The 11,541-nt window shown below is 41.0% G+C and overlaps 1 protein-coding gene across 1 annotated transcript in view; it reads left to right on the forward strand.

Moving 5' to 3' along the window:
* ZNF106 (zinc finger protein 106) overlaps window positions 1–11,541 on the forward strand; it is a gene marked incomplete in the record, with an annotated part of 238,420 nt that overhangs the window by 70,135 nt on the left and 156,744 nt on the right. Inside the window, 1 exon segment of the mRNA XM_053697719.1 lies at window positions 9,934–10,498. Coding sequence (XP_053553694.1) covers window positions 9,934–10,498 — 565 coding nt within the window.

Genomic DNA, 11,541 nt, shown 5'->3' on the forward strand with positions numbered 1-11,541 from the left:
ACCAATATAATACAATGGGCGGAGAATCACTCCTGCCATCTATCTGCGATCCACATCCCAGGTGTGGAAAACTGGGAAGCGGATTATCTGAGTCGTCAGACATTCCATCCGGGGGAGTGGGAACTCCACCCGGAGATTTTTGCCCAGTTGACTCAATTATGGGGCATTCCAGACATGGATCTGATGGCGTCTCGTCAGAACTTCAAGGTTCCTTGCTACGGGTCCAGATCCAGGGATCCCAAAGCGACTCTAGTGGATGCACTAGTAGCGCCTTGGACCTTCAACCTAGCTTATGTGTTCCCACCGTTTCCTCTCATTCCCAGGCTGGTAGCCATGATCAAACAGGAGAGGGTCTCGGTGATCTTGATAGCTCCTGCGTGGCCACGCAGGACTTGGTATGCAGACCTGGTGAATATGTCATTGGTTCCACCATGGAAGCTACCTTTGAGACAGGACCTTCTTGTTCAGGGTCCATTCGAACATCCAAATCTGGTCTCCCTCCAGCTGACGGCTTGGAGATTGAACGCTTGATTCTATCAAAGCGTGGGTTTTCAGATTCGGTGATTGATACTCTGGTTCAGGCCAGAAAACCGGTAACTAGAAAGATTTACCATAAAATATGGAAAAGATATATCTGCTGGTGTGAATCCAAGGGATTCCCTTGGAATAAGGTAAAAATTCCTAAGATTCTTTCCTTTCTGCAAGAAGGTTTGGATAAAGGATTATCTGCGAGTTCTCTAAAGGGACAGATTTCTGCTTTATCTGTCTTACTACACAAACGACTGGCAGCTATGCCAGATGTGCAAGCATTTGTTCAGGCTCTGGTTAGGATCAAGCCTGTTTACAGACCTTTGACTCCTCCCTGGAGTTTAAATCTAGTTCTTTCAGTTCTTCAAGGGGTTCCGTTTGAACCTCTACATTCCATAGATATTAAATTGTTATCTTGGAAAGTTTTGTTTTTTGTTGCTATTTCTTCTGCTAGAAGAGTTTCAGAGTTATCTGCTCTGCAGTGTTCTCCGCCCTATTTGGTGTTCCATGCAGATAAGGTGGTTTTGCGTACTAAGCCTGGTTTTCTTCCAAAGGTTTTTTCTAACAAAAATATTAACCAGGAGATAGTTGTACCTTCTTTGTGTCCGAATCCAGTTTCAAAGAAGGAACGTTTATTACACAATTTGGACGTAGTCCTTGTTCTAAAATTCTATTTAGAAGCTACAAAAGATTTCAGACAAACATCTTCTCTGTTGTCTATTCTGGTAAAAGGAGAGGTCAAAAAGCGACTTCTACCTCTCTTAACTTTTGGCTTAAAAGCATCATCCGATTGGCTTAAGAAACTTCCGGACGGCAGCCTCCTGAAAGAATCACAGCTCACTCCACTAGGGCTGTGGCTTCCACATGGGCCTTCAAGAACGAGGCTTCTGTTGATCAGATATGTAAGGCAGCGACTTGGTCTTCACTGCACACTTTTGCCAAATTTTACAAATTTGATACTTTTGCTTCTTCGGAGGCTATTTTTGGGAGAAAGGTTTTGCAAGCCGTGGTGCCTTCCGTTTAGGTAACCTGATTTGCTCCCTCCCTTCATCCGTGTCCTAAAGCTTTGGTATTGGTTCCCACAAGTAAGGATGACACCGTGGACCGGACACACCAATGTTGGAGAAAACAGAATTTATGCTTACCTGATAAATTACTTTCTCCAACGGTGTGTCCGGTCCACGGCCCGCCCTGGTTTTTTAATCAGGTCTGATGAATTATTTTCTCTAACTACAGTCACCACGGTACCATATGGTTTCTCCTATATTTTTCCTCCTGTCCGTCGGTCGAATGACTGGGGTGGGCGGAGCCTAGGAGGGACTATATGGCCAGCTTTGCTGGGACTCTTTGCCATTTCCTGTTGGGGAAGAGATATTCCCACAAGTAAGGATGACGCCGTGGACCGGACACACCGTTGGAGAACGTAATTTATCAGGTAAGCATAAATTCTGTTTTTCAGTGAGGTTGAGTGTTGAAACAGTCTTGCTGTAGAAAAAGTACCTTTTCTCCAACATAGGTGTGTCCGGTCCACGGCGTCATCCTTACTTGTGGGATATTCTCTTCCCCAACAGGAAATGGCAAAGAGCCCAGCAAAGCTGGTCACATGATCCCTTCTAGGCTCCGCCTTCCCCAGTCATTCTCTTTGCCGTTGTACAGGCAACATCTCCACGGAGATGGCTTAGAGTTTTTTGGTGTTTAAATGTAGTTTTTATTCTTCAATCAAGAGTTTGTTATTTTAAAATAGTGCTGGTATGTACTATTTACTCTGAAACAGGAAAGAGATGAAGATTTCTGTTTGTAAGAGGAAAATGATTTTAGCAACCGTTACTAAAATCGATGGCTGTTTCCACACAGGACTGTTGAGAGGAATTAACTTCAGTTGGGGGAAACAGTGAGCAGACTTTGGCTGCTTGAGGTATGACACATTTCTAACAAGACTCGGTAATGCTGGAAGCTGTCATTTTCCCTATGGGAACCGGTAAGCCATTTTCTTAGTTTAAGTAAAAGAATAAAGGGCTTCATTAGGGCTTAAAAAACTGGTAGACATTTTTCTGGGCTAAAACGATTACTTTACTAAGTATATTTGGCAGATTATTACTTTTAATAGTTGTTAAATCTTGGGGATTGTTTTAATAAAAACGGCAGGCACTGTATTGGACACCTTTTTCACTGGGGGCCTTTTCTAGTCATAGACAGAGCCTCATTTTCGCGCCTCTAATGCGCAGTTGTTTTTGGAAAGCATGGCATGCAGATGCATGTGTGAGGAGCTAAGAACCACTGAAAAAGCTTATAGAAGGCATCATTTGGTATCGTATTCCCCTCTGGGCTTGGTTGGGTCTCAGCAAAGCAGATACCTGGGACTGTATAGGGGTTAAATGTAAAAACGGCTCCGGTTCCGTTATTTTAAGGGTTAAAGCTTTCAAATTTGGTGTGCAATACTTTTAAGGCTTTAAGTTACTGTGGTGAAATTTTGGTGAAATTTGAACAATTCCTTCATACTTTTTCACATATTCAGTAATAAAGTGTGTTCAGTTTGAAATTTAAAGGGACAGTAACAGTTTTATTGTAAAACGTTTTTTGTGCTTTGTTGACAAGTTTAAGCCTGTTTAACATGTCTGAACCATCAGATAACGATGTTCTATATGTATGAAAACCAATGTGTCTCCCCATTTAAATATATGTGATATATTTGTGTCATAATGTCCAAACAAAGTAGGGATAATAATGCCATAGATATGATATTACCCAAGATGATTCCTCTAATGAGGGGAGTAAGCATGGTACTGCATCATCCCCTTCTGTGTCTACACCAGTTTTGCCCACACAAGAGGCCCCTAGTACATCTAGTGCGCCAATACTTATTACCATACAACAATTAATGGCTGTAATGGATAATTCTATTGCATGCATTTTTTCCAAAATGCCTACTTATCAGAGAAAGCGTGATTGCTCTGTTTTAAACACTGAAGAGCAAGAGGACGCTGATGATATCTGTTCTGACATACCCTCACACCTATCTGAAGGGGCCAGGAGGGAGGTTTTGTCTGAGGGAGAAATTTCGGATTCAGGGAAAATTTCTCAACAAGCAGAACCTGATATTGTAACTTTTAAATTTAAATTTCAACATCTCCACGCACTACTTAAGGAGGTATTATCTACTCTGGATGATTGTGACAATTTGGTCATTCCAGAGAAATTAGGTAAGATGGACAAGTTCCTAGAGGTTCCGGTGCCCCCCGATGTTTTTCCTATACCCAAGCGGGTGGCGGACATAGTAAATAAGGAGTGGGAAAGGCCCGGCATACCTTTTGTCCTCCCCCTATATTTAAGAAATTAGTTCCTATAGTCGACCCCAGAAAGGACTTATAGCATACAGTCCCCAAGGTCGAGGGGGCGGTTTCTACTCTAAACAAACGCACTTCTATTCCTATAGAAGATAGTTGTGCTTTCAAGATCCTATGGATTAAAGGTTAGAGGGTTTGCTTAAAAAGATGTTTGTTCAGCAAGGTTACCTTCTACAACCAATTTCATGCATTGTTCCTGTCACTACAGCTGCGTGTTTCTGGTTCGAAGAACTAGAAAAGTCGCTCAATAAAGAATCTTCGTACGAGGAGGTTTTGGACAGAGTTCAAGCTCTTAAATTGGCTAACTCTTTTTTATTTTAGATGCCGCTTTGCAATTAGCTAGATTAGCGGTGAATAATTCAGGGTTTGCTATCGTGGCGCGCAGAGCGCTTTTGCTTAACATCCCTTTCAAGGGTAAAACATTGTTTGGCCCTGACTTGAAAGAGATTATTTCAGACATCACTGGGGGAAAGGGCCACGCCCTTCCTCTGGATAGGTCTTTTAAGGCTAAAAAGAAGCCAAATTTTCGTCCCTTTCGCAGAAACGGACCAGCCTCAAATTCTACACCCTCTAAGCAAGAGGGTAATACTTCTCAAACCAAGCCAGCCTGGAGGCAGATGCAAGGCTGGAACAAGGGTAAGCAGGCCAAGTCACCTGCCACTGCTACCAAAACAGCATGAAGTGTTGGCGCCCGATCTGGGAAGGATCTGGTGGGGGGCAGACTTTCTCTCTTTGCTCAGGCTGGGGCAAGAGATGTTCAGGATCCTTGGGCACTAGAAATAGTTTCTCAAGGTTATCTCCTGGAATTCAGGGAACTACCCCCAAGGGGAAGGTTCCACGGGTCTCAATTATCTTCGAACAGGCATTCTTACACTGTGTAGAAGACCTGTTAAGCATGGGAGTGATTCATCCTGTTCCATTAGGAGAACAAGGGATGGGTTTTTACTCCAACCTGTTCATAATTCCCAAAAAAGAGGGAACATTCAGACCTATTTTAGATCTCAAGATTCTAAACAAGTTTCTAAGGGTTTCATCATTCAAACTGGAAACCATTCGAACGATCCTTCCTACCATCCAGGAAGGTCAATTCATGACCACGGTGGACTTAAAGGATGCGTATCTACGTATTCCTATCCACAAGGAACATTTTCGGTTCCTAAGGTTCGCCTTTCTGGACAAGCATTACCTGTGGCACTTCCATTCGGATTAGCCACTGCTCCAAGGATTTTCACAAGGGTACTAGGGTCCCTTCTAGCGGTGCTAAGACCAAGGGGCATTGCAGTAGTACCTTACTTGGACGACATCCTGATTCAAGTGTCGTCTCTGTCAAAAGCAAGGGCTCATACGGACATTGTCCTAGCCTTTCTCAGATCTCATAGGTGGAAAGTGAACATAGAAAAAAGTTCTCTGTCCCCGTCAACAAGAGTTCCCTTCTTGGGAACAATAAAAGTTTCCTTAGAAATGAAGGTTTTTCTGACAGAGGCCAGAAAATCAAAACTTCTAAGCTCTTGTCAGGTACTTCATTCTGTTCTTCTTCCTTCCATAGCGCAGTCCATGGAAGTAATAGGTTTGATGGTTGCGGCAATGGACATAGTTCCTTTTGCACGAATTCATCTAAGACCATTGCACCTGTGCATGCTCAGACAGTGGAATGGGGATTATACAGACTTGTCTCCGACGATACAAGTAGATCAAATAACCAGAGATTCACTCCGTTGGTGGCTGACCCTGGACAACCTGTCACAGGGAATGAGCTTCCGCAGACCAGAATAGGTCATTGTCACGACCGACGCCAGTCTGGTGGGCTGGGGCGCGGTCTGGGAACCCCTGAAAACTCAGGGTCTATGGTTTCGGGAAGACTCTCTTCTCCCGATAAACATAATGGAACTGAGAGCGATATTCAATGCTCTCAAGGCTTGGCCTCGACTAGCAAAGGCCAAATTCATAAGGTTTCAATCAGACATCATGACGACTGTTACATATATCAACCATCAGGGGGTAACAAGGAGTTCCCTGGCGATGGAGGAGCATCCGGGGGAGTGGGAACTCCATCTGGAAATCTTTGCCCAAATAACTCAATTATGGGGCATTCCAGACATGGTTCTGATGGCCTCTCGTCAGAACTTCATGGTCCCTTGTTACGGATCCAAATCCAGGGATCCCAAGGCGACTCTATTGGATTCAATAGTAGCACCTTGGATCTTCAACCTAGCTTATGTATTCCCACCGTTTCCTCTCATTCCCAGGCTGGTAGCCAGGATCAATCTGGAGAGGGCTTCGGTGACCTTGATAGTTCCTGTGTGGCCACGCAGGACTTGGTATGCAGACCTGGTGAATGTGTCATCGGCTCCACCATGGAAGCTACCTTTGAGACAGGACCTTCTTATTCAGGGTCCATTCGAACATCCGAATCTGGTTTTCCTCCAACTGACTGCTTGGAGTTTGAACGCTTGATTTTATCAAAGCGTGGGTTTTCAGATTCTGTAATAGATGCTCTTATTCAGGCTAGAAAGCCTGTAACTAGAAAAATTTACCATAATATATGGAAAAAATATATCTGTTGGTGTGAATCTAAAGGATTCCCATGGAACAAGATAAAAATTCCTAAGATTCTTTCCTTTCTACAAGAAGGTTTGGAGAAAGGATTTTCTGCGGGTTCTCTGAAGGGACAGATCTCTGCTTTATCTGTTTTACTTCACAAAAGGCTGGCAGCTGTGCCAGACGTTTAAGCGTTTGTTCAGGCTCTGGTTAGAATCAAGCCTGTTTACAGACCTTTGACTCTTTCCTGGAGTCTTAATCTAGTTCTTTCAGTTCTTCAAGGGGTTCCGTTTGAACCCTTACATTCCGTAGATATTAAGTTATTATCTTGGAAAGTTTTGTTTTAGGTTGCAATTTCTTCCGCTAGAAGAGTTTCTGAGTTATCTGCTCTGCAGTGTTCTCCGCCCTATCTGGTCCATGCAGATAAGGTGGTTTTACGTACTGAGCCTGGTTTTCTTCCGAAGGTTGTTTCCAACAAAAATATTAACCAGGAGATAGTTGTACCTTCTTTGTGTCCGAATCCAGTTTCATAGAAGGAACGTTTGTTACACAATTTGGACGTTGTCCGTGCTCTAAAATTCTATTTAGATGCTACAAAGGATTTCAGACAAACATCTTCCTTGTTTGTTGTTTATTCTGGTAAAAGGAGAGGTCAAAAAGCAACTTCTACCTCTCTATCTTTTTGGCTTAAAAGCATCATCAGATTGGCTTATTAGACTGCCGGACGGCAGCCTCCTGAAAGAATCACAGCTCATTTCACTAGGGCCGTGGCTTCCACATGGGCCTTTAAGAACGAGGCTTCTGTTGATCAGATATGTAAGGCAGCGACTTGGTCTTCACTGCACACTTTTACCAAATTTTGCAAATTTGATACTTTTGCTTCTTCTGAGGCTATTTTTGGGAGAAAGGTTTTGCAAACCGTGGTGCCTTCCATCTAGGTGACCTGATTTGCTCCCTCCCATCATCCGTGTCCTAAAGCTTTGGTATTGGTTCCCACAAGTAAGGATGACGCCGTGGACCGGACACACCTATGTTGGAGAAAACAGAATTTATGTTTACCTGATAAATTACTTTCTCCAACGGTGTGTCCGGTCCACGGCCCGCCCTGGTTTTTTAATCAGGTCTGATGATTTATTTTCTTTAACTACAGTCACCACGGTATCATATGATTTCTCCTATGCAAATATTCCTCCTTTACGTCGGTCGAATGACTGGGGAAGGCGGAGCCTAGAAGGGATCATGTGACCAGCTTTGCTGGGCTCTTTGCCATTTCCTGTTGGGGAAGAGAATATCCCACAAGTAAGGATGACGCCGTGGACCGGACACACCGTTGGAGAAAGTAATTTATCAGGTAAACATAAATTCTGTTTTTTAATTTAAATGAAATTATCAAATTTGCTTCATTCTCATTATTTTTTCCTGCCATATGCACTACTGAACTTACATTCCTACTTTTTAAAGGGACAGCCTGCACCAGAATTTTTATTCTTTAAAAATATAGATAATTTCTTTATTACCCATTTTCCAGTTTTTCCATAACCAACAGTTATATTAATACACTTCTCTGCAGACTGCCCCCTTATTTCAGTTATTTTGACAGACTTGTATTTTAGCCAGTCGGTGCTGACTCCTAGATAACTCCACGTACGTGAGCACAATGTTATCTGAATGGCACACGTAAACTAACGCCCTCTAGTTGTGAATAATATCAAAATGCATTTAGATAAGAGGCGGCCTTCAAGGGCTAAGACGTTGGCATATGATCCTACCTAGATTCAGCTTTCAACTAAGAATACCAAGAGAACAAAGCAAATTTGATGATAAAAGTAAATTGGAAAGTTGTTTAAAATTAAATCTCCTATTTGAATCATGAAAGATTATTTTTGACTAGACTGTCCCTTTAACAAAGGATAACAAGAAATCATGAAAGAAACATTCTGGGTTTTATGTTTCTTTAAAGGGACATAATACTCATATGCTAAATCACTTGAAACTGATGCAGTATAACTGTAAAAAGCTGACAGGAAAATATCACCTGAGCATCTCTATGTAAAAAAGGAAGATATTTTACCTCACAATCTCCTCAGCTCAGCAGAGTAAGTTCTGTGTAAAAAGTTATACTCGGCTGCTCCCAGCTGCAGGTAAAAAAAAAAAAAAATTGAAGAAATGAACAGCAGCCAATCAGCATCAGCAGTGCTGAGGTCATGAACTCTTTTACTGTGATCTAATTAGATTTCATAGTAAGCTTCCTTTAAACTGAATAGGGAAATAACATGAGTGCACGAGGCTCAACCCCTTAGCTGTCCCGGGACAGACATACTGATTTGCTGCTTAGAAGTCCCTTACAATGGGATGTGGCTACTGAGGAACTGTTGAGGTAAAATATCTTTCTTTTTTACATAGAGATATTCAGGTGATATTTTCTAGTCCGCTTTTTACAGCTATGCTGCATCACTTTCAAGTGTTTCAAAATGTGGGTATTATGGCCCTTTAATGATACACAATGTTTCCTTAACATTTAAAATAAATATTTTACTAGAATCAAGTTTGCATACATTTTAGATTTTTAAAATGCAGTGGTAAGTTGCCAGTTTATTACCTACAGATCACCATCATTTTTACAGACTAAATTGATTCGCCTTTGCAATTTTTCTAATATAGTGGCAGATAGTTCAAAGGGACATAAAACCCATTTTTTTTTTCAGGATTCAGACAGACTTTCCAATTTATTTCTATTATCTAATTTGTTTTGTTCTCTTGTCATCCTTTGTTAAAATGAATACCTTAGTAGACACCGGAGTTAAAGGGACAGTCTAGTCAAAATTAAACTTTAATGATTCAGATAGGGCATGCAATTTTAAACAACTTTCCAATTTACATCTATTATCTAATTTGCTCAATTCTTTAATTACCCTTTTTGAAGAAATAGCAATGTACTTGTGTGAGCCAATCGCACAAGGCCTTTATGTGCAGCAACCAATCAGCAGCCACTGAGTATATCTAGATATGCTTTTCAGCAAGTGATATCAAGAGAATGAAGCAAATTAGATAATAGAAGTAAATTAGAAAGTTGATTAAAATGACATGCTCTTTCTAAATCATGAAAGAAAAAAATTGGGTTTCATGTCCCTTTAATAATTGGTGTCTGCATATTTATGCCTCTTGTCATTGGCTTTCAGCTAGCTCCCAGTATTGCATTGCTGCTTATTCCACAAATGATACCAAGAGAGTGAAGAAAATTAGGCAATAGAAGTAATTTGGAAAGTTGTTTAAAATTGTATTCTTTAGCTGAATCATGAAAGAAAAAAATGTTTCATGTTTAAGTACCTATGCATGTTGAATTATACATATTCTAATTAGCTGGTATGCTGATAAAAAGCAATATACTGTTTTTAATATAAATGTTAGTGAGACTTTTGCAAAGCACTTTCTATTCCAAATAGTTCTCTATTTTGTAACCCAAATTTACACTGAAAATATGTATTTCAATGTTGTATTATTATTTATCATCTCCTCATTAAAGGTTTGGTATAGAGATGGTTGCACAAGTTCAAGGTGAGCAAGAAGGCCTTGAGTTTGAAGAAACAGACCTGAATATTGAGAATTTCCACTGGGAATGCGTCTCCACTCCTTTGGGAGCATCAAGGAAACGGAGCCTCTCTGAAAGCAGTTTAGCTGTAGAAAAGGCCTCTGTTTATATTTTCAGTGGAAATGGATCTGACACAAGTGGAGAAAGAAGCATTCAATCAATCCATTCATCATGGAAATCTGGACCATGTGTGAGATCCACAGAAAATCTATCGAGGAAAATCGAGGAGGGAGATGCTCCTGTATTATCTCCGGGACCCATCACATATAATTGTCCTAGTCCACCACCAATTGAAACACCTCCTGGTCAAAATAGTGATCTGCAGAGCTCCATAGCCACTGACTGTCCTCAGACCCCTAACAGTGCTGGCGAAGATGGAGTTCTGAGTGTTAATGTTTCTACAGCCAACGTTATCCTGGATGGTGGTACTGATAGTTGTACTTCAGGTACTGAACAATATGATGGTCAAGGAGGAGGAAAGAAGAGACGGGCAACAGGAGTAAGTTGTGTTTAATTATAAGTTATTGTTTTTCCTGTTTATGGTTTTCTAATATACTAGTTTTCTAGACTGGTGAGAAATACAAACATTACATTTTAATAATAAATATATTATACCTAAAGTCTTTGCAAAAACGAAAGTGAGAGCAAAGGGAGTTTTTTACATAATTAGAAAATAAAAATGGGCTTTTGTCATGAACAGGAGAAACAGAAACCGTACACAGTTACAAACCTCAACTTTTTATACATTCAAAACTGTTTTTCATTCCCTTTCACATAAATGTTATATAGCAGTCTTTACTCTTATATAAACCTGTCATTTTATTGTGACTTTTAGGAACTGCATGAAATATATTTGGGGGATGAGTTTGTGGTATCCGCAAAGTGATGACATTTTGTCGTATCAATCCAAACAATGCTTTTCAGTTGACTTAAAGTGAAGGTCAATTTGGATGAATTAGTGCCCGGTTTTTAATAAACCTATTAAAAACAAGGGCACTTTAATTCATCAAAATTGACATTTCACTCCTTTTCTTCAAAAACCTGCCTTTTAATCCTGACAGCCCCTGCAGCGCTTCCTCAGCACGTCGCAAGCCCTCTTTGCGGGTCCAAAATAACTAATTTGGCTTCCTTCAATCACGACATTGCATCAGGCCATGATTCCCCCGGGGGGGGGGGGGGGGGGGAGCCGGATTCGTTATTTCTGATGTAAGAGGCTGCTTCCGACTCATAAATAACTCCATGTGATAGCACAATGTTATCTATATGGCACACATGAACTAGCGCTGTCTAGTTGTGAAAAGCTGTCAAAATCCACTGAGACAAGAGACAGCCTTCAAGGGTGTAGAAATTAGCATATGAGCCTACCTAGGTTTAGATTTCAACAAAGAATACCAAGAGAACGCAAATTTGATGATAAAAGTAAATTGGAGAGTTGTTTAAAATTGCATGCTCTATCTGAATCATGATATTTTAATTTTGACTAGACTGTCCCTTAACCACGCGACACCTGGATTTTACCCCCCAAATCTATACTTGCCTTAC

This window comes from Bombina bombina, chromosome 1, assembly GCF_027579735.1.
Source record: "Bombina bombina isolate aBomBom1 chromosome 1, aBomBom1.pri, whole genome shotgun sequence".
Classification (NCBI taxonomy): domain Eukaryota; kingdom Metazoa; phylum Chordata; class Amphibia; order Anura; family Bombinatoridae; genus Bombina; species Bombina bombina.